The sequence below is a fragment of the Sciurus carolinensis genome, chromosome 9 (assembly GCF_902686445.1).
Source record: "Sciurus carolinensis chromosome 9, mSciCar1.2, whole genome shotgun sequence".
In the NCBI taxonomy this organism is placed as follows: domain Eukaryota; kingdom Metazoa; phylum Chordata; class Mammalia; order Rodentia; family Sciuridae; genus Sciurus; species Sciurus carolinensis.
This window is the reverse complement of record NC_062221.1, coordinates 73,501,967-73,525,307: the sequence shown is the minus strand read 5'-3', so window position 1 is coordinate 73,525,307 and position 23,341 is coordinate 73,501,967. Positions and strand designations below refer to the sequence as shown.

Sequence of the window (23,341 nt, the reverse complement as noted above, 5' to 3'; positions counted from 1 at the left end):
CTATGGGTATCTCTTTCTATGAGGTGAGTCTCTTGCAGGCAACATATTGTTGGATCTTTCTTTTTAATCCAATCTGCCAGTCTATGTCTTTTGATTGATGAATTCAGGCCATTAACATTCAGGGTTATTATTGAGATATGAATTGTATTCCCGGTCATTTGGTTCATATTTAAAATTTTATTTATTTATTTATTTATTTTTTGACACAACTTGGTTCCTCCTTTATTTGACAGTTCCTTTAGGATAATTCCTCCCTTTGCTGATTTGCTTCTTTGTTTTTTATCTCTTCCTCATGGAATATTTTGCTGAGAATGTTCTGTAATGCTGGCTTTCTTTTTGTAAATTCTTTTAGCTTTTGTTTTATCATGGAATGATTTTATTTCATCGTCAAATTTGAAGGTAAGTTTTGCTGGGTATAAGATTCTTGGTTGGCATCCATTTTCTTTCAGAGCTTGAAAAATGTTGTTCCAGGCCCTTCTAGCTTTTAGGGTCTGGATTGAAAAATCTGCTAATATCCGTATTGGTTTCCCCCTGAATGTAATTTGGTTCTTTTCTCTCACAGCCTTTAAAATTCTGTCTTTATTTTGTATGTTCGGTATTTTCATTATAATGTTCCTTGGTGTGGGTCTGTTGTAATTTTGTGTATTTGGAGTCCTATAAGCCTCTTGAACTTGATTTTCCATTTCATTCTTCAGATTTGGGAAATTTTCTGATATTATTTCATTGAATAGATTGTTCATTCCTTTGGTTTATTTCTCTAAGCCTTCCTCAATCCCAGTAATTCTCAAATTGGCCTTTTCATGATATCCCATAGTTCTTGCAGATTCTGTTCATAATTTCTTACCATCTTCTTTGTTTGTTCAACTTTGTTTTTGAGGTTAAATATTTTGTCTTCAATATCTGAGGTTCTGTCTTCCAGGTGTTCTATCCTATTGGTTATGCTCTCTATGGAGTTCTAAATTTGGTTTATTGTTTCCTTCATTTCAAGGATTTCTGTTTGGTTTTTTTTCAATATCTCTAACTCTTTATTGAAATGGTCTTTTGCTTCCTGTATTTGCTCTGTTAACTGTCGATTGGTGCGATCATTCAATGCCTGCATTTGCTCTTTCATCTCATTGTTTGCTTCCCTGATCATTTTAATTATGTACATTCTGAACTCCCTTTCTGTCATTTCTTCTGCCATGCTGTCGTTGGATTTTATTGATGTAACATCTAGATTTGTTTGGGGCATTTTCTTCCCTTGTTTTCTCATATTGTTCAGGAATTAGTGTGTCATTAAGATATTGCAAATTTCCTCTATCGACTTATAATGTCCCTGAAGATTGCTAGTATATCTCCTCTTATCCTTCAGTAGCCTGAAGTCTTGGAGGAAGTTGATAATGCGGACCTCCATGAAGAAGCTGCCTCTGTAGGGGTGGTGACCCTCAGGTGGGGTATATTCCCTGCTAGTGGGCAGAGGTGCCTCCACTTGTTGACCAATGGTCATCCAAAGGGGAACTAGGCTGCGGGCTGAGGCAAGGCCTGTTTGTCCCTGTGGGAAAACCTCACCCGGCAGGGAAGACTCACCCGGTGGGGAGGTCTCGCTGGTCAGTTCCCCTCCTAGAGGTTCCCCTCAATCTACAACTACCACCTGGGCTGGGCTGTCTTCCTCTGCAACGTTCCCAAGGGCCCGGACCTACCTCCTGGGCCTGGGAGCCTCACACTTCGTAGACGAGTCTCCTTAGGCTGCCTCTCCTCAGAGAATCTGCCCGCAGTCCTGGAAACTTTGCTCCGCCCCTAGGCGTGTCTCTGTGTGGCTCTTCCACCAAGAAGCCGGTCCTGGAACCCTGCTCTGCACCTAATCGCCTGGCTATGCGGCCCCTCCTCTGAGCCGCCACCTGGAGCCCCGTACAGTCGCTCCGAGTCCCAGAGATCCACCACACACCTCTTCCTCTGGACAGCCGCCTGGTGTTCTGACGCAGTCACTAGGAGTCTAAGCAACTCACTTCGCGTCTCCTCCTCCTGCCAACCGCCCGTAGCCATAGGCAGTCACTCTGAGTCCAAGTGACCCGCCCTGTTCCTCCTCCTCCTCCTCGGGGTAGCCCCCCGGGTGTTCAGGAGCAGTGGTTCCGAGACCAAGTGACCCACCGCGCTCCTCCTCCAGGCAGGCCACCAGTGTTCAGGAGCGGTCGCTTTGAGTCCAATCAACTCACCACTCGCCTCCTCCTCTGGCAACCGTCTGTGGCTCTGATGCAGTCACTCCTAGACCAAGCGACCCACCGCAACCCCCCGGGTGTTCAGGAGCGGTCGTTCTGAGTCCAAACAGCTCACCACGCAGCTCCTCCTCAGGCAGCCGCCCGGAGCCCCAGTGGTCGCTCCAAGTCCAAGCGCTGTGCTGAGCTGCCTCCTCTACGATGATCCCAGTTGTCTGTGTTCACTGCTCCAGTGAGGGGAGGGGCATCTAGCCGAGCAACTCTACTTCACAAAGTTCCCTGCTTTCCGGGGCTACCGCCCCATCCGGGACGCCTCCCCAACGGGACAGACTCACCCGGCGGCTTCGAGTTGGTCCCAAGTCTCTCACTATCTCCTCTTTTGAGCAACGTGAAATGCAGCCACCCTCTAGTCCACCATCTTGAAAACCTCCTGGAATTTTATTTTTTAAAGAATAAGGGGAAAAACAAGGCTAAAGGTTTGAAAGATGAGAAAAGAATTTTTTTTAGATTTTGTACATGGAGTCAAGGCATACCATTTGTGTAATCATAAATTTACATAGGGCAATGATGTTTGATTCATTATTATTTTTTCCCTTCCCCCCACCCTTCCCACCCCTCTTTTCCCTCTACACAGTCCTTCCTTCCTCCATTCTTACCACCCTCCTTATCCCTAACCCTAAACCTAACCCTAGCCCTAACGCTAACCCCTCCCACCCCCCATTATATGTCCTCACTCGCTTATCAGCGAGATCATTCATCCTTTAGTTTTTTGAGATTGGCTTATCTCACTTAGCATGATATTCTCCAATTTCATCCATTTGCCTGCAAATGCCATAATTTTATCATTCTTCCTTGCGGAGTAATATTCCATTGTATATATATATGCCACAGTTTCTTTATCCATTCATCAACTGAAGGACATCTAGGTTGGTTCCACAATCTGGCTATGGTGAACTGAGCAGCAATGAACATTGATGTGGCTGTATCTCTGTAGTATGCTGATTTTAAGGGGTATAGGCCAAGGAGTGGGATAGCTGGGTCAAATGGTGGTTCCATTCCAAGCTTTCTGAGGAATCTCCATACTGCTTTCCAGAGTGGCTGCACTAATTTGCAATCCCACCAGCAATGTATGAGTGTACCATTTTCCCCACATCCTCGCCAACACCTATTGTTGCTTGTGTTCTCGATAATCGCCATTCTAATTGGGGTGAGATGAAATCTTAGGGTAGTTTTGATTTGCATTTCTCTTATTACTAGAGATGTTGAACATTGTTTCATATATCTGTTGATTGCTTGTACATCTTCTTCTGTGAAGTGTCTGTTCATTTCCTTAGCCCATTTGTTGATTGGATTATTTGTATTCTTGGTGTACGAGTTTTTTGAGTTCTTTATAGATTCTGGAAATTAGCGCTCTATCTGAAGTATGAGTGGCAAAGATATTCTCCCACTCTGTAGGCTCTCTCTTCACATTACTGAGAGTTGAGAAAAGAATCTTTAATAATTTTTTTTTTAAATTTAACCTTTTTAAAAATTTTTAAAAATGTTTTTGTTTTTTTGTTTTTGTGTGTTATGTAGTGCTGGGGATCGAACCCAGGGCCTCACCCATGCTAGGCAAGTACTCTACCACTGACGTACAATCCCAGCCCTAATAGATATTTTTTAATCTGAGAACTGTATGTACATCTGGTTTGGAGGCAGGCAGAGACTGAAGGAGGAAGAACATCACTGGAGGAAGACAGTGATTTCTCTTTTGAATTTCAATAGAATTTAACCCTCCTAATCTTTATCTTTCTTTTGACCTTATTTTGATGTGACAGTAGTTTAATGGGGCTAATTTTTAGCTGAATAGATCAGAATGCTTTTTTTGTTTATTTGTTTTTCAGAAAAAGAAAAATTTGATTTTGTCATACATTTTGGAACAAAGCAAACACTTTCATGTTTTATGAAGTCAGGATCGTGTGCTCAATGAGGCTAGCTATACCTGAACCTCACCAGCACACTGCTCCATTGTTGCAGAGTGGCAATACAGTACTCATTGGTCCCCTGTTCTAGAAATTTGACAGTTCTTTGGTTCATTGTTTAGCAGAAGGTCTACCTAGAAAACCCATAGGCATTAGCAGTATGGAACACATTGAAGGAGCCTCCCTAGGACCAGGAATTGATATAGCAGACTTTTTTAAACCTCTCCTTTTAGTCAGAACAGCAGTCAAGAAGGTAAATAGGGTATGCTTTGAATTGTATGTTTTTCTTTTCCTTTCTTCACAGCTCAGTGAACACTGGACTAACTGTGTACCAAAATAAAAATGCTCTGAGTCATTTTGTCATTGCAGGAGGTAAGACATTTTTGTTCTTGCTTATTTTTTTCAACCTCAAATATGGCTTAGAAAATATGGAAGGACTTAGAAGTACTGAGTTCTTTGGTTTGCTTCACATCATATTTCATTCTACATTCAATCCAAATGTGTTTATGGACAGCTTTGTGTTTGGCCGTTGGTATGCTTAGTGAATAAAACAGATAAGATCCTTTTCTTTCTCATTGAATTTTAAAGTCTAATGAGGATGGGGAAATACAGAATCCTGTGATAGAAAGCAACAAATACATGGGACAGGGAAATCTAATGTGAAGTCAGTTAGAGAAGGCCTTTCTGAGAAAGTTAACATTTAATCTGACATCTGAAGAATGCAAAAAAGAGCAACAGAAATATCTAGGGGAGGATTCTGTGGCAATAAATTTCCTCAGAAACAGGTTAATGTGGTTCAAACATAGTGAAGGAAAGAGTAGCTTGAGATGAGACTGGTCCTATGAGGTAGCTGGAGACCATATTTTCATGGCAAGAGTTAATGATTTTCTTTTAAAAGCTTTCTTCCTCTACTAGATACACCCTCTTTTAAAAAGGGTTGGAGTTGTAGCTCAGTGTTAAAATGCCCCTGAGTTCAATCCCCAAAATAAAATAATAATACACAGAACACTGTGTCCCCTTAACATAGAGAGATTTAGCCATAGTTAACATCTTGCTCCTGGGTGCATGCTTTCTATTTTTATCTCCTTCCTTCCCATCTTCCTTTTTTATTTTTTGGTGGAATGAACCAAGGAACATTTTACCACTGAGCTTTATCCTAACCCTTCTTATGTTTTGTTTTGTCATAGCATCTTGCTCAGTTACCCAAGCTGTCCTTGAATCCTGGCATCCTTCCTAGCCTCCCAAGTTGTACTACTACACCTAGCCATTGTGCTATTTCTACCTATATGTGTACACACAGGCAAACACATACATCTGTAATTTGACCTTAACATTTTAATGGAAACATTTTAAAATATAAAACTAGACAGAGTAATAAATAGCATAGGAATACCTAGATTGTGCCCTTTTAAATTTGAGAACATAGGTATTCTATAGGTTCAAACCACTCTTTCTATTCCTCCACCCACTTTGTTCTTGCTATTATGTTTTCTGTCATCTCCCTATTGAGTGTCAAAACCAGAAACAAAGAAATGATATGGTCCTGTACTTTATTTTTATTTTTCCAAACTTCTGGTCTTATCAGTTGTACTTCTTTAACATATCTATGTGAATTCTCTCGTCTCTTTTTTTCCCATTGCTACTATCACATCTTCCCTATTTCTAATCTTGGTGTGCTGTACCTCTCCACTTACCTATTTTTTCAAAATCTGAATATGATTTTAAGACTTTTCTGTCAGAAGTTCTTCTGTAGTTTCCCCTCACATTAACATCAATTCTTGATATGGCTTCCAAGCCCCAGTCTTTGGCCTTAGCTTTATAAATTTTGAATTTTCCAAATCCCCAGTATATTCTTGTTTTACATGACGTGGTTACTCCTCTTGAATGCCTCTTCCCACTCCTGCAAATACTTTGTTCAGCTCCTATTTATCTTTCTTTCAATTTTTTTTTTGTACTGGGGATTGCACCCAGGGGCATTTTACCACTGAGCTACATCCTCAGTCCTTTTATTTTTTAATTTGAGACAGGATCTTGCTGAATTGCTGAGGGTCTCATTAAGTTGCTGAGTCTTGCCTCAAACTTGTGATCCTCCTGCTTTATAGCCTTCTGAGTCACTGGAATTACAGGCATGTGCCATCGAGCTTAGCTCCTATTTATCTTTCAAAGTCCAGTCATTTGTCAACCTCAGCTTCCCCAAGGAATTTTCCCTCATCCCTATTTTTCTATCTTTAGTTCTGCTTAGGTGTCTTTCCCCAGTTTTTCCATAATTAACTCTAAATAGTTTCATTAAAATACTTAAAACACTATATGGCTGTTAGCATGTTTTGCTTCTCCACTAAACTGACTTACTTGAATTCATAGGAAGTATTTGCCTTTCATTTCACAATCATTTGACACATAGCCAAATAGAATTATTTATTTATTTTTTCAGTATTAGAGATTGAACCCAGTGGTGCTCAACCACTAGCTATGTCCCAGCCCCTTTTTATTCTTTTTTTTGAGACAGGTTCTTGCTAAGTTGCTGAGGCTGTTCTGGAACTTGGAATCCTCTTGACAGTGTTGTTAATGACTAGGATTACAGATGTCTACCACCATATCTGGCTTAGAATAAATATATCTTCATTGAATATAAAAATAATTTGTAAAATAAGAAAGGTTTTTTAGATACAATATGAATTTTTACTCAAATCAGCAACCAACATGGTGGTATAAAGCTAATTTCCCCTACTGTCAGAATAATATCAAGGATGTCTTGATATTATTTGGCATTGTCTAGTTATTAATGAAAAAAAAAAACCATTCAACATTTAGAGTGGCTCAGTGAGGACCTTAGAAAACCCTCTCCCCAAAAAGCACCAGTAGCACTGAACAACGTTATCAAAAAAACAACTGTTTAAAGATGCTGGAAATTGATCCAAGGCACATGACAAATTGAGAAACATTTATTCAAGAATATCTACTGAATCTTGGTAAGAACAGTAAGGGTCTATGGTGATTTATCCTGAGGCTGCTCCCACCCCTGAACCTCCAGCTCTGTGGTGCAGAAGTCCCACAAAGACAGGTTAGGCTGAGAGGATTTTGTACTTGAGGGGGCTGATGTTTGGAGCAGAGCACAGAAAATTCCATGTATAGGGAAGTTGCTGAAAACAGTTGCAAACAATCAAGGAATTCAGACATCACATAACTAGACTGAGGTTTTGGTACTGTTTGGGGCAAACCATAGACTGGCAGATGAGGCAGAATTTTAATGAGACTGTTGAGGGACAATAAAGCCAAAGAAATAGCCTGGTGCGTTGACGTGCCTGCAGTTCCAGCTTGGGAGGTAGAGGCAGAAGGATCACTTGAGCTCAGGAATTCAAGACCAGCCTGAGCAATATAGTGAGACCCTGTCTTCTAGAGAGAGAGAGAAAAAAATAATAATAAGCCAGAGGGCCATAATAAGATCGTATTTACCTATTGTCCTGGAAGTTTGTGCATATGGATAAAGCTCTATGTATTCTCAGGTGAGGGCCCTAGCAAGCTCCTTGTTGTTGGGTAGATGTGAATCCTTATGAGCACAGAAAGAAAAACTAAAAAACAAAAATACAAAATAAACTGAATCACCTTTAAATATATTCCCTAAGCTACAGACAAATTCACTGGCCAAGGGTACAAGCCTTATGTTTTGATGAATCATTGACGGACAACTAAGCTGGTGCATACAGTTCCTAAGATGAGAGACAGTGAGGGCAGACATCAATGGCTACACTCTGTAGCAAAATGGACTCCACAGATTTACTCCAGGCAAGTTACTACATAAATAAAGAACCACAGCCATGCCCCTAAAGGGAACATGTTCTAACTCCAGAGTTGCTGCAGTATTTTACTTAAAATGTTCAGTTTTCAACAATCGCAACAAAGTCACATTGAAAAACAAGGATAAAAAAGCAGTGGGAATTGCCTCTGATGGGGCCTGTCTGTTGTACATAGCTAACAAAGGACTTCACATGATGTCACGTAAAAGTATGGTGACAGTGAGTTAACATATGGAGCTCAGTAAAGAAAGAAATCATAAAAGTAATTAAATGAAAATTCTGAAGGTGATAAGTACAATAATAGAAATTTTAATAATAGAAATTTACCAGAGAGAAAGAATTCAGCAATAGATTTGAGGTATCAGGAAAGAAAATCAGTGAACTTGAAGATAGATGATCTCTTCTGAAGGGCAGAATTTAAAAAGTGAAGAAAGACAAACAGAACATCAGAGGTCTGTGGGACACCATCAAGCATACCAACATATATGTAATAAGAATTCCAGATGGAATGGAAGGAGAAATGAAATAGAAAAAGTATTTGAAGAATTAATAGCCCCAGACTCCCCAAATTTGATGAAAAACATTAATCTACATATCCAAGAAATTCAACAAACTCCAAGAAAAACACAAAGAGATTTGTGCCTAGACATGTCATACTTAAACCATTGAAACACAAGGAAAATCTTGAAAGCAGCAAGAAAAACTATTCTTCACTGGGCACATGGCATCCCAGCAACTCTGGAGGCTGAGGCAGGAGAATAGCAAGTTCAGGGACAACCTCAGCAATTTATCAAAGCCCTAAGCAACTTAATGAGACCCTGTCTCAACATAAAAAATAGAAAGGGCTGGGGATGTAGCTCAGTGGTTAAGCACTCCTGGGTTAAATACACAGTAATTCCCCCCGCCCTCCCAAAAAAGACAGAAAAAATACATTGCTGATAAAGATAATTCATTGCTTGCAAACCTGCCTTTTAAAAAGGAAGTGATACCAGAGGTTAACTTAAATTTACATGAAGTGTTAGTTAAGAGTATTGATAAAGGTGGTTATGTAAGTAACTATTAAAGGCAACATAGATTCTATAAAACAGATAAAACTAATAAAAGTGAAGTATCAGGCACATAACATTTAATGATACCTTGAACAATAGTAGCAGAAAGGAGAGGGAAGGAGTGGAGGTCTTATAATAAGGAAATGACACCAAATTGTCACCTGAGTCCACAGGAGTAGATGGAAGTGCAAGAAATGGTAAGTGGATAAGTTATTATAAAATACTTTAAAAATAATTTTTTCTTCTTCTGATCCTTAACCTTTAAAATACATACGTTTGTATGAAACAGGAATTATAACATTGTATTGTTGAATTTAACATACATACACCACAGATATGACAATAAGAGCATGACAGTTGGAGAAGAGTGGTGTCACATTGGAACAAAGTAATAAGAAAGTAACTTTTAGAAGTATGGGCATTGTGAGCACCTGTAATCTCCAGGAGGTGGAAGCAGGTGGATCAAGTTTGAGGCCAGCCTGGACAATTCAACAAGACCTTGTCTGAAAACAAAAAATAATAGTGGGGATGAAGCTAAAATCAGAAAGATCAAAATGGAATTAAGAAGATACAGAAAAAACAAATAGCAAAATGGCAGGCCTAAATCCAAACGTGTCAGTAATAACATCATATGAATTGAATGGATTAAACACTGTTAGTGATTTTTTTTTTTTTCCTCTTAACACTAAATAGCTCGCTCTGCTCTCTCTGTATGTGTGGTATCTGAGAAGTCTGATGTAGTTATCTTTGCCGGTAAGGAAGGTGTCCCCCATCCCCCTTTGGCTTCTCCTTTTTTGTTTTTTTGTGGTACTAAGGATTGAAGTCAGGGCGTCACACATGGTACTCTAGTATTCTACCATTGAGCTACATCCTCAGCCCAATATTTCTTTCTTTATCTTGGGATTTTCTGCAATTTGAAAATGGTATGCCTATGTGTAATATGGGGGCCAGTTAATCCTGCTTGATGTTTTCTGAGCTTCCTGAATTTGTGGTTTGTTTTCTGAGATTAATATAGGGGATTCCATTTATTTCAAACATTTCCTGTCTTTCTTCATTTCTCTCTTCTTCCATTTCACCTGTTCACGTTGCACCTTTTGAAGTTGTCCCACAGTTCTTAGATATTCTGTCCCTCCCTCTTTGTTCTTCTGTTTTGGAAGTTTCTATTGACACATTAGCTTAGAGAGTCTTTTTTTACCAGCTGTGTTCCATCTACCAGCGAACCCATAGAAAGGTATATTCATTGCTGTGACAGTTTTTGATCTCCAGCATTTCTTTTTGGTTCTTCCTTAAAATTCCATCTTTCTTTTCATATTACCCCTGTTCTTACGTGCTGTCCACTTTACGCACTTGAATCCTTAGCATATTTATCATAGTATTTTAAATTCTCAGTCTGATAAAGCCCACATCTCTGTCACAACTAGATTTGATTCAGATGCTTATTCTGTCTCTTCAAGCAGTGCTTTGGCCTTTTTGTATGCCGTGTAAGTTTTTCTCGATAGCTACACATACTATACTAGGTAAAAGGAACTATAGCAAATAGGACTTTAGTAATGTGGTGGTAAGGTGTGCGAGAGGAGAGCGTTCTGTAGTTCTATGATGAGGTTTCTGTCTTGGTGAGCTTGTGCCTTTGTTAGCTTCACACGTTCTTCTCAGTGTTTTCCTTAGGTGGGACAAAATGGCTAGAGTAGGCTAGAGTTGGATATTTCCCTTCTTCTACATGGAAGGCTGGAGCAGGTTGGAATTAGATTTTCCCTATGTTTGTTAGTCTCTGATAAAACCCCAATAAATTAGACTGTGTGAAATCACTTATCTTCAGGGCAACCCTTGTTAGGAACTTGTGCTCTGGTGTAGTTCAGTATGGGTGAGGTGATTTTTCTAAGACTTTCACTGTGAGAACTTAGAACTCGTGAAGATAAAATTCAACAGCGTGGGATCCTCTATGACTGGGCACCCTGGAGTTTTTTTTCTCTCTTAGACTTCCCTACACTGAGCTTCCAGCAATTTGTCATTTATAGTTCAGGTTTTCCTGCTCAATACTGGTTCCCATGGGTTCTCTGCTCTCCCATGGGTAAGTTGTGATTCTCTGTATTCATCTATCTGCCTTCCCAGTTTTGAGGGCAGCAGTTTGTCCTGTGACCTCACATCTGTGATAGAGCTAAGGAAAGAGTTCTTTTCAATTTGTTTAGCTTTTTGCTTATTAGAATGGAATGATAAATTCTAAGCATATGCCACATCAAAAACTGGAAGTCCCCCTTGCTTTGTTGCCCCACATCTTAATGAGATGTTAAGAAAGCCCAAGTGCTCTCTGCTTCCTGGCCACCATGATGTGAGCATTGTTCCTCCACCATACCTTTCCACCATGATGTTCTGCCTTATCTTGGGCCCAGAGCAGTGGACTGGGCCAACCATGGACTAAACCTCTAAAAACATGAACCAAAATAAACATTTCCTCCTCTTAAAAGAGAGAGAGAAAGAAAAAGAAGAGGAGAAGAGAAGAGAGAGAAGAAAAGAGAGAGGAGAAGAGAGAAGAGGAGAGAGAGAAGAAGAGAAGAGAAAGAAGAGAAGAGAGAGAAAGAGAAGAAGAGAAGAGAGAGAAGAAAACCCAAGTCTTCGCAAGCTATGGTAATCCCAGCAACTCTGGAGGATGAGGAAAGAGGATCACCAGTTCAAGGCCAGCCTGGGCAATTTAGTGAGACTGTCTTAATATAAAAAGGATTGGGAATGTAGCTCAGTGGTAGAGTACCACTGGGTTCAATTCCCAGTACTGGGGTGAGGGGGCACAAGTGCTATGGGCCACCTTTATTGGTGCCAACAGGTAGTGTAAACCATGCTAGCTAGCTCCAGTCTGCACAAAGCCTTCACTCTAACCCTACTATCAACCACCATAAAAACCCAAGCCACTCACCCTTCCAGCTCTCTCAGGCCATTTTTAGATCATGTTTCATACTTGGAAACCCACCTTGGTCTCCTCCTTAAGCTCCATGTGTAATAAACCTTTTAATATCCTCTTAGTTCAAGTTTAGCATCTTGGTATCTGATCCAGATTTTAGGTGGTGAAGATTAAAAATTATTAAGAGGACAATTCTCCCCAGATTGATCTCAAGTTAAATCCCTATCAGAATCCCAACAGGCTTAAATTATCTTGCAGAAATTAACAAGCTGATTAATTTATTTGGAGAGGCAAAGGAAACAGTGTAGGCAAAACAATGATGAAAAAGAAAAAAATGAAGTTGGAGAACTTACACTTTCCAATTTCAAAACTTACTATAAAACCATAGTAATCAAGGCACTGTAGTACTGGCCTAAGGATAGGTGAGTGAAACAGAATGGAGAGTCCAGAAATCTACATCTGATATTTCTGGTCAGCTGGTTTTCCCAAGATGCCATAGCAGTTCAGTGGGAGTAGGGGAGAGTCTCATCTAGTGGTGCCGGAGTGTTGCATAGTCACTTGCACAAACGGTGAACTTTCACCGCTCCTCATACCATATGCAAAAATTAACTCAGAGATCAAAGGCCTCAATGTAAGAGCTAAAACTATAAAACTAGAAAGAAAATGCACTAAATCTTTGTGACCTTTGATTAGGAAAGATTTAAATATGATAGCCAGTGCATAATTAATAAGAAGTTGATTAATTGGATTTAATCAAAATTTTGTATTTCAGAAGAAATGCATTAAGAAAATGGAAGCTGGGCCTGGTGGCACACCACTGTAATCCCAGCAACTCAGGAGACTGAGGAAGGAGGATCACAAGTTTGAGGCCAGCCTGATCAACTTAATGAGACTCTGTCTCAAAAATAAGAAATAAATAGGGCTGAAGATGTAATTCAGTGGTAGGGTACCATTGGGTTCAATCTCCAGTGTAAAAGAGAGAAAGAGAGAGAGAGAGAGACAGAGAAGAGAGAAGAGAGAAAGAAAGAGGAAAAGAAAAGAAAGAAAGAGAAAATGAAAAAGAGACTTGTCCAGAGCAAGAGAATCTTTCAGGTAGCAAGTAAATTAGTGATTGCCTAAGATGAGGTTGGGAACCAGGAGTAATTGCAAGCAGACACAAGGTGTCTTTTTGTGAGAACAGAAATGTTCTAAAATTGGATTGTGGTGATGTTTGCACAACATTAAATCTTTTTACTAAAAATCATTGAATTGTATATTTAGGTTAATTTTGTGGTATGTAAATTAACAGGGCAAAGGCATTGCTTTTAGAAAGGAAGCAGAAAAATTGCCGATCAAATATATATTCTAAATAAACAGTAACATCAAATTAAGTAAATAGAGAATATTATGGAAAGATTAATCAGATGTGGCAGATCTTAAAAACTCTGCATCTAAATGGAGTGTATTTTTGTATGCTCATTGCAAAAAAAAAGAAAAAAATAAGGGCAATGCATAACTATTTCATTTCAAACATTCTACTACAAATGTTACAAATAAATGTTAATTTTAATTACAGAAAAAAAAGAGGAGGAAGCAATTCTATTTGTAGACAATATTTTGAAAGATTGCTTGAAAATTAACACCAATTGGTAAAGTATAAATAAATAACCTTGTTAGATCCCTACAATGATGCTTTGAAAAAATTATAATAGTAACAAAAATATTACATAGGAAATACATTTAATAAATGTACAACTTTTGTGAAGAAAATTACAATCATAAAATAATAAAAATAGGGTTACACCAGTGTTGTTCAAGATGCTTCCCAGGAGGGCTGCTAACCCTACAGAACCAAGAAACAGGGTAGGGCAGGATGGGGATTTAAAAAAAAATTTTCCCCTCCCTTAGGGTCCATCACCAGTTTACTTTGGAATATTGATCTACTCATAAAGGTTGATAAGGTGTTTGGAGTAACTAATGAGGATGTACCCACAGAATCCTACTGAATCTTTAAAAGCTGATTGATGTTATATAATTAATTGGAAATGCAGTTTAGGTCCCTTGAATCTTTGAACACCTGTAATAGGTGTTACAGACATTTTACTCCCCTACTTTAAAAAATTCAGAAATGAATGTTCCCAGGGAATTTGTGGTTACAAATTGTGAATAAACTATCTTAAAAAACAAGCTGTGGAAAAATCATCTGGAGTGTGTACTCAGTGTTTCAAATCAGAACATAAGACTGGAACTTCTGAAAAAACTGATTCAAACTTACTACCTGTGCAAATCAAAACTTGTAACACAAGCAATTATGCATAGAATGAAAATGCTAACAATTGTCTTGACTATCTTACTGAAGTCAAGAAAAAAAGTTTTTAGTTTGATAGATTTCCCAGTATAAAAATGAGAGGAACTAAGTGTGGGAAATGACTTAAGTTTAGAGCTTTGGGAATTAAAAAGTGACTTTTTTGTAACTTCTGTGTGTTACTTATGAACCATTAGGATTTGATCTGCTTTGTGGGCAGGTCTAGTGGTTAGGAATTAGGCCGTAGTAGAAATTTCTAGCTGATCTGAGTCTCCTGGGATGGGTGCTTTTTGACTGGCAGCATTTGAGCAGATCAGCTATTCCTATGTCTGACCCCTTTCAGCACTGGGATGCCAGCTCAGATACTTTGGACATTCTTACTAAGAAGTAGTGAGATTTTACTAAAATATAACCAGATTTTTGAAATTTGGGTCATGAGTGTGACATTCTCAAATTTATGTAAAAAGTAGAAGTATGTACAATTTGATATTAAAAGAAAGGAAATTATAACAGCCTTTGATGTTTCTTAATCCCTGTTAGAGGGCTGAAACTTTGTACCTGAACAACCTGTTGTATCATTCAGAGTGCTTTTGATGCCTTAGAAATAGGAAAAATAACTTTTTTTGTTTGTTTGACAAAAGCTAGGAAAGAGAAAGTCCATTCTACAGCTAATTAGATCTGCTTCTCAGGAAAAACTACCAACTTGTTCTTTTGTTCCTGGCTTTCAGTTTGTGAGAATACTCTATTTTTTTAAATATAATTTTATTTCTTTCAGTGAGTTTAAAATAAAGAAATTTGGGGGAAAAAATAGGGTTACAGTTAGTACAGTTCACCCAGTATTCACTGAAAATGATTTAAATCAAAATTATAGATTTAAAATAAAAACTTTATACAAGGTTAAAGCTTTAAAATCCTGATTCTGTGAGCACAGCAAAAAATTTTCATAAATAATGAGCAGAATCTTACAACTGTCATTAAAATGTGAATAAAATTACAGTAAATAAAACAGTATTAGCAGGTATGTAGAACAGAATTCAAAATCAGGAACAAAACAAAGCACACACAAATATCAAAACTAGAGTAAAGGTGATAGTTCAGACTGATGGTAAAAGAATCAAACTAGAACAATTATTAGCTGGAAGGAAATGAAATTGTAATTATATTCATTACAAGAAAATGAGATTCATTAAAATGGTTATGTAAAAAATATTTGGAGAAAAATAGAAGTAGATATATGTCTGGTTTCTAAGTGGGAAGATATGTAAATGTGTATGTACATACATATGTATATGTATACATACATAAGCATAGAAAATTTAGGAAATTGTTAACAGGCTTAGCCACATAAAAATTTTAAACTTACCTATGTCACAAATACCGCAGAAGATATTAAGTGTAAACAATCCCAAAATAATGTAAGCAGGTAATCAATAAAATCCCTTATACATCAAAGAGAAAGGATACCTCAATTGGAGATAGGAGAAAGAACATGAATATGTTCTTTCAAATACATAAATAACAGATAACTTGTAAACCTGCAGTAGAACAACTGTCTTTCTCTACTAATTGAGAAATGTGACTTAAATTAGATACCACTTTTGGTCTATTGGGAAAGATAGGAGAATATAGAACAGGGCATTTGCGTACTTTTAATGGGAAAGTAATTTCATGCTAACTTTTTGAATAGCAGTGTAGTAATTTAAGCCAGAAGACTAAAATTTTTGAACCCTTTGTCCTAGAAATAATATTTCTATGAGTTTATTCTAATGCACAAAGATTTTTGTATGGGAGTTATCGTTGCACCTTTATTTAAAATATCCATAAATAGAATACTATGTTGGACAATGCTTTATAGTACATCCATGGAATAGAATTGTGGAAGAAAACTTAGTGATATTAAATTTAATAATGTGTTCCAAGAAAATAAAATATTTAGTATGTACAGCATTGGCCCCTATTATAAAAAGATTTTGTTTGGGAGACTAGGGGAAGGAGACCAATTTATTACTATCTCTGAGTAATGAAATTAAAGGCAATTTTTGTTCTTGTTCATTTAGAAAATGTAAAGAATAAATATATAATATTTAAATAAAACTATAAACCTCGAATGTTACTGTGTGAAATGTCAGAAGTTGCATTGTGCTTCTTCAAAGAGGAAAATGAATGAACATAGATGTATGCTATCCCAGTGGAAAAGAAAACTGCATACCCTATACCAGCCACCAGGGAGCACTGTAGGCCAAGGCTTTGCAGGCCTGCCTGAGAACAGTGTTTCAGTCATAGGCAGGGTGAGGCTGGGAAAAGGCATTAGCCACTGGGACTACTTGAAGATTTGGTTTTTATTTTGGGTGAACTTTCCTTGACAAAGAAAAAAATAGAAGAGGTAGAAGGGAAGAAAATACAGATTTTAAAATGTAAATGGACAAACACCAAGCAGAATGAGAAGACAATCCATTAGTAAAGATAGTGTTTATTTTTGTAAAAGGGAAATTTCTTCCTTTGAATCTGCAGGATAGATGGAAAGTTAAGTATGGGCTATTTTCTGATAGTGGCATATTAATGGTAGACTCAGGAAGCTCAGTTAGGGGATTGAATCATAGAAGGGAAATTTTAAAATGGAATTCTTGTGTTCAAAGATTATTTAATGTTAACTTTATTCTTTTTAAATTAGCTGTCACAGGAGGTCTTTTCAGAATAAACTTAGGCATTCGAGGCCTGGTGGCTGGTGGTATAATTGGAGCCTTGTTGGGGTAAGTGTTAAAATGATTGGATTTTAAATTGGTACATCTTTTATTAATGCTTTACCTATTAAAATGGTCATTCATTTCCAAAGAACATATTTAATACTGAAAGCCTATAAGATTTTGTCTAATTCTAGTTCCACCCTAATTGATTTTACTTACACTTATCACAATGTAATTATCACAATAAATAATTTAAGATTGATTTAATACAACTATCTAAGATAGAGTATATATTCAAAATCCCATTTCACTGCGCAAAAACTGTTTAAATATCACTGATACCTAAAATTGTTTGTAATTGGAGTAAAGGTATTTATAAGGAGCTGGAAGAAAGAATAAAACAGTTAATAAGCACATTCTATAAAATTTTTTTGGTTGGTTTTGGTTTGTTTACCTTAAAAGACTAAAATGTTTTTTCTTCCCCAACTATTTAATTTTGAACAATTTCAAACCTACAGAAAAGTTGAATGAATTAGTATGTTAAACCCCCATGTACCCTTTACCTAAATTCACCAGTTGTCATCATCTTGCCACATTTGTTTTCTGTAGTTCTGTGTATGTGTGGGACGTAAGTATATTTTTTTCCTTTCTTTTTTCTTCTTGACTAAACTTTTTGAGACCTCATGACACTTTACCCCTAAATATACCAGTATCTCCCAGGATGGAATCATAATACAATTGTCACGGTAAACATTGTTCTAATGCAACTAAGATAGGATCCATATTCAGGTTTCCTCAATTATCACTATAATGCTCAGATTGTTTCTCAAATTTGATTGGTCCCTCAGGATTAGATTTAGATTAAATGTTTTTGGGAATACAGCATAGGTAAAGCAGTGCCCTCTTTGTATCACATTAAGAAACATATTGAGTCACCCATTTTGAGTAATATTAATTTTAATTACTTGATAAATTGGTTTTATACTTCTGTGTAACAAATTACTGTAAACTTGAACTCCTTAAAACAATACTCACTGTTCCACAGATCAGAAGTCTGGGTGAGCTTATCTGCTTAGGGTTTCTCAAGGTCAAAATCAAGGTGTTAGCTAGGCTGTGCTCTTATCTGAAGGTCCTGGAGAAGAATCTGCTTTGAGCTCATATGGGCTGTTGAAAAGGATCCAATTCTTCATGTCTATAGGTCTGAGGTCCTTGTTTCCTTGCTTCCCGTGAAGCAGAAGCTACTCTCTGTTCCTAGAGGCCCATCCACATTCCTTCCACAGGTCTCCTCCAGTTTGAAACCATCAAAGCACCTTGAAAACTTCTTATACTTTGAATCTTCTACTTCTGTTCTGCCAGAGAAAACTCTGCTTTTAAGGAGTCATAAGATCTTTCTGATTAACTCAAATTCAACTTAATAGTCACCTTAATTATATTTGTAAAATCTATTTTGCCATGTAACTTAATATAGTTATGGGAATAATATTTCATCCCGTTCACAGTGGGGGAATTAGGAAAGCAAATTTGGGAAGACTATTTTAGAATTCTGCTAAGGCAACATCTACTAAATTTCTCCATTGCAAAAATATCCCTTTCCAGTTATGAATACTAAGTATTTGTAGGATGAGACTGTGTTAATGTCCTGCTCTCCAACTTTTTCCCCTAGTGGTTTAATGATACATTAATGATTCATGCTATAATTGACTGTTAGAAAGGTATTTGCAAACTATTGTGCTAATTGGGTTAGTCCCTCTGTTTTCATTACTTGACATTCATATGAATAAAAAAGTTCTCCTTTCTCCCTTCATATCTACCCCCTTTTTTCACCTTTTTTTCAGGAGTGGGATAATTCTGTAGATTTATGGGTTCTTTTTAAATTTTTTAATTAAAAAAATTCAGCATGCCATATCCACTGCTGACATTTTTATTGTAGTGTTAATATACCAGCTTGACTTGTAGGGGAAAGGTATTAAAGTAACTAATTAAAACAAATTTTAAAAAATTTAAACATGTAACAAATATTTACCATCTTGACCATTTTTAAGTGTACAGTTCAGTGATATTAACCATGTTAACAAAGATGCTTTAATTGTCAAATGTTCCTCTATCTGATAGTGAACAAGTGGATCAGTACTGTTGCTTAGTGGAATTGCTCACATGTCGCACAGAGACTGAGGATGCGTTCCCTAAGCTTTCTCTCTCCCTCCCCTCAGCACTCCTGTTGGAGGCCTGTTCATGGCACTTCAGAAGTACTTCGGTGAGACAGTTCAGGAGAGAAAACAGAAGGATCGAAAGGCACTGTATGAGCTGAAACTGGAAGAGTGGTAAGGAGATGTTAAGACTAGGGGATCTGACTTTCCAACCACGGCCTGATTTGGTGGTGCTCTTCTGACCCAAGTACTCTGACTTGCCACCCAATTCAAAGAAAAGTTTTTGTTTGTTTTGTTTTTTTGTTTTGGTACTAGGGATTGAACCCAGGAGCTCTTAACCACTGAGCCACTTCCCCAGCAATTTTTATTTTCATTTTGAGACAGGGTCTCACTAAGTTGCTTAGAACCTTGCTAAATTGAGACTTGCTTTGAACTTGCAGTCCTCCAGCCTCAGCCTCCCAAGTTGCTGGGATGACAGGCATATGCCATCCCACCCGGCTAAGAAAAGTTTATATTTGCTGTCCTTCAACTTATACCCTTCATGGTCTTACTCCTTTTAATTAAGGAGAATAGAAAAATGAAAGACTCTAATTTTAATTTTAATTTGGTGAGGATCTTTCTTTAGAAACTTTGTAATAAAAAATGTTAAAATGTTATAAACTTCATTTGGTTGTACATTTTTCTTTTCCTATGTTCTTGACTGCATAGGAAATTACCTAACAGTAATGCATATCAAGGGGCTTTACTTAGCTTGTTTAAAAAGTGGTCACCCCTATATTGTTTATATCTATAAATAATACAGAACATGTTAAATTTCTACATTCAAAAATTCTACTTCAGCTGGGTGTGGTGGCACATACCTGTAATCCCAGTGGCTTGGGAGGCTGAGGCAAGAGGATCATAAGTTCAAAGCCAGCCTCAGCAAAAGTGAGGCCCTAATCAATTCAGTGAGATCCTGTTTCTAAATAAAATACAAAATAGGGCTGGGGATGTGGTTCAGTGGTCAAGTGCCACCAAGTTCAATCCCCAGTACCAAAAAAAAAAATTCTACTTCTTGCTGTAGGCACAGAGGAATTGAGTAGACACAGTGACTGTTCATGAATGGGATGCTACTGAGGAAGGAGCATAAAAACTTTTGTCTATTCCATCTGGTCATTTTCTGGGGTAGAGTAATCTCTTTCCTGGGTAGGGTAGTCAGACTTACGGCAGATTCTGTGCAGATCCTCTGTAAGATGAGAGTAATGGGCTGCTGTCTAGTGCTCCTGTGTACACCTGGCTTCCTTCACCATGACAACATCCATTTTGATAATGTGGGAATCGTGCATGGGTGGCTTGTGAGTAGAACAGGTTAGGAGAGAGAAAAGAGTCATTGTTATGAAGCACAAAGAACAGTGTTTGCACATAAGTTACCATACTACAGCAGGGAGAGTAAGACAAATAATTTTTTTCTTAAATCTCTGTAAGAACTAAGAAGTGGATAATTTACATCCTTTTTACTCTTTGACTACAGGAAAGCCAGACTGCAACTTACTGAGCAGCTCCCTCAGGAAATTGAAAATAGCCTACAGAAAGATCAATCCGAGGAGGATGCTAAGAAAATTGAAGCCCTGCTAAACCTTCCTAGAAACCCTTCATTACCAAATAAACAAGACAAGGACTGAGAATGTTCCAGACTTGAAACTCATGGGAGAGCTGAAGGAGCTATTCTGCTGTAGCCATGAATGCCAGTGCCAGTCTTCTCTGGCACTGGATCAGTCTGCTGGCACATGTAAGCCCCGGCTCCTGCGTTGGCAGTGACTTGTTCTTCTCTAGCTCATTCTCTCTCTCTCTCTCTCTCTCTCTCTCTCTCTCTCTCTCTCTCTCTTTAAATCAAGAATTGTGCTACTCAATTCTCATTTTATTTATCCTTAAATACAAACTTACATCTGTATCAATCTATTGTCACATTTGTATGCTTATTTTTTTTTTGTATGCTTATTTTTTTTTCTTAAACTGATGCAAAATATTTGTTCCAGGTTAGTTATTTTATGCAGTTTTTCCCCCTCAACAGACTTGTGATAACCACATCTTTTAAATCTTAAATAATGTTATCAAAATAATCTTAATCTTTGAAATCTCACAAAAATTTATATTTTACAATCCACCCTGAATATCAAGGCTGCAAGAATAACACAGCATTTCCTATATCCAAATATTTTACAGCTGTACCCAAAAAGGAAAAAGAAAACAAAAACAAACAAAAACCACATATGCTTTGTTAAGGGCTAAAGTTACCCGAGCAACCAAAAATAAAATGAAATATCCAAATTATTAGCATTAATTTAATACAATTATAACTTCAGTAGTCACTTTGTCATTGGCAATGATTGCTTGAGCACGGGGGTAAGTGCCCCAAGGGCTGGTAGTAGAAGCTGTTGCTGCAGACCCATCTCTCCTCTCTGCATCTCTGCACTACCAGCTCCCACCTGCGCATCGCCCCATATGTACTGTGTGTGTGTATTTAAAAAAAATCCCACCACACAAACTTCTATTAAGCAGGTAACAGGGAAGAACAACAACAAAAGCTACACAAGCCAACTGCTCTTTCTTTGGGATATGATTATTTCTCTTGTGCATGAAGTATTCAACAACATTAAGAGAAGGAAAAGGAAAAGAACAATTTCTTCTGTATATTCCCTAAACACACAAGCTGAGTTTACTGGGTCAGATTAACTGTGAGCATTTATATGCCTACTTCCAGGCATCATCATCTGATGTTTCACTGCCACTCGTTTCTGTGTCTGAGTCCTCGAATTCTGCTTTACAAGTGCTTCTCCAAGGGCAGAACAGGCTGGAACTGGGGCTCTGCAAGAAGCTGTACTTTCCAAAGCCATTTCTTCTGAGCTGCTCTGTCTCCATGTGGAACTCTTAGCTCTTCCTCTGTGAGAGGAAGGCAATTCTCATTTTCAGGATATTCCTGCCACCCCATTGCTTTCAATTACCTGTGCTCTGCTTCCAGAGAGTGTGACAAGACCCCCGTTCTTCTACCACAGGGAGAGAAAGACCATTCTGAAGACAGCCTTCCTCCCCATTTTCCTTTGGTTCAGGTGTGCTGTTGTCCTCCAAATCCTCCAGCTTGTCGCAGTCTCTGTTCTCTGCAAAGTCTCCATTCTGGTCATCCTTCAGAGTCTTCAGGAACTCACTCTTTCTGTCAGTGGTTCGGCGGGTCAACTTGGTCAGCCAAGAGGAGCTGATCTCAATTGGAGGGGTAATGCTGGAGGGACTCCCTTTGGGAGAGCTGAGAACTCCACCACCAGCCAGTACCACTGGTTTGGTAACAGAGATTGGATTGGTAAATGCAGACTCCCAGCTAAAGGAAAGGGATCCTGATTTGTGTTCCATTCTGCTAGATTTCCATGCATTGGGCTTGGAAGGAGGTGGTGCAGGCTTAGGAACCAAGTTCTTATAAACACTTGGAACCATAGTTGGCTATTTGTTCCCATTTGCATGGTGAGGTGAATGCAGCAGAGAAGGCAGCAGCAGGATCCCCTTTGGAAACTTTTTTGATAACTAGCACCTTGGAGGGTTGGTTGGCATAAGGTGGATTTTCCCACACTCCAGAAGGGGTCCCAATGGTCCGTATGGCTGATTCTATTTCCCAGCTTCTGAGATTCAAAGAAGGAAAGCCTTCCTCTTCAAACTGCAACTTATCCACCTTGTCTTCTTTTTTTTCTTCCCTAATCTCTGTAGGTGGCTTTTCCTCTGTAGGCACAGCCTTTCCGAGAGTGAAAGCTGCCATTCCAGTGTCGATGGTTCCCTGTGCCATCTCCACTATGCTGTCTCATGCTATCTTGACCTCAGGAAGAGCTGTGCCAACCAGATAGGTTCCCTGTGATTCCAGCATATGCTCCCTTAGAGACACCAGAGTCCACAGAATCATGGCGGAACAGGGAGGGCTGGTGCCAGGAGTCTCCTGTAGTTCCTAGGGTCCCATTGTTAAAAAAGCCATCAGAGGAATTGTGTTGGTGACGGCTCACTCCAAATCTACCTTCTCCTTGGGATAGGTGCTCTCCGTGCTTTTCAAAGGTGGATGTAGGTGACTTAGCTGACTGTGGTGTTGAGAAATTTAGCCAAGCAGGAAAAAGTCATGCTGTGCCATTTAGGTCCAGTGTCTTCAGCAAAGTGAGGCATCCAACCTCATGGCCAGGATCCCAGAGTGAAACTCTGTGGTCCTGTTTTCTGAACTCCTTGACACTACCAGTTGGCTTTCTCACGAGGTCTTCTTGTTAAAAAGGTGCTTAAGCAGTCTGATCAGCAGCAGGACTTGTGATGAAGCACAAAGAAGCCTGGCTCTATGTGGC

The 23,341-nt window shown here is 38.4% G+C and overlaps 1 protein-coding gene and 1 pseudogene across 1 annotated transcript in view; one reads left to right on the top strand and one right to left on the bottom strand.

The window, feature by feature from the left end:
* Timmdc1 (translocase of inner mitochondrial membrane domain containing 1) overlaps positions 1–20,883 on the top strand; it is a 32,292-nt gene extending 11,409 nt beyond the window's left edge. The window contains exons 4-7 of the mRNA XM_047564865.1: positions 4,458–4,525; positions 16,842–16,920; positions 19,065–19,175; positions 20,512–20,883. Coding sequence (XP_047420821.1) covers positions 4,458–4,525; positions 16,842–16,920; positions 19,065–19,175; positions 20,512–20,662 — 409 coding nt within the window. The 3' untranslated portion in view covers positions 20,663–20,883. The remainder of the gene's footprint in view (positions 1–4,457; positions 4,526–16,841; positions 16,921–19,064; positions 19,176–20,511) is intronic.
* A 790-nt stretch (positions 20,884–21,673) lies between these two features.
* Positions 21,674–23,139, bottom strand: LOC124993190 (vasculin-like protein 1; annotated as a pseudogene).
* Positions 23,140–23,341: the final 202 nt, after the last annotated feature.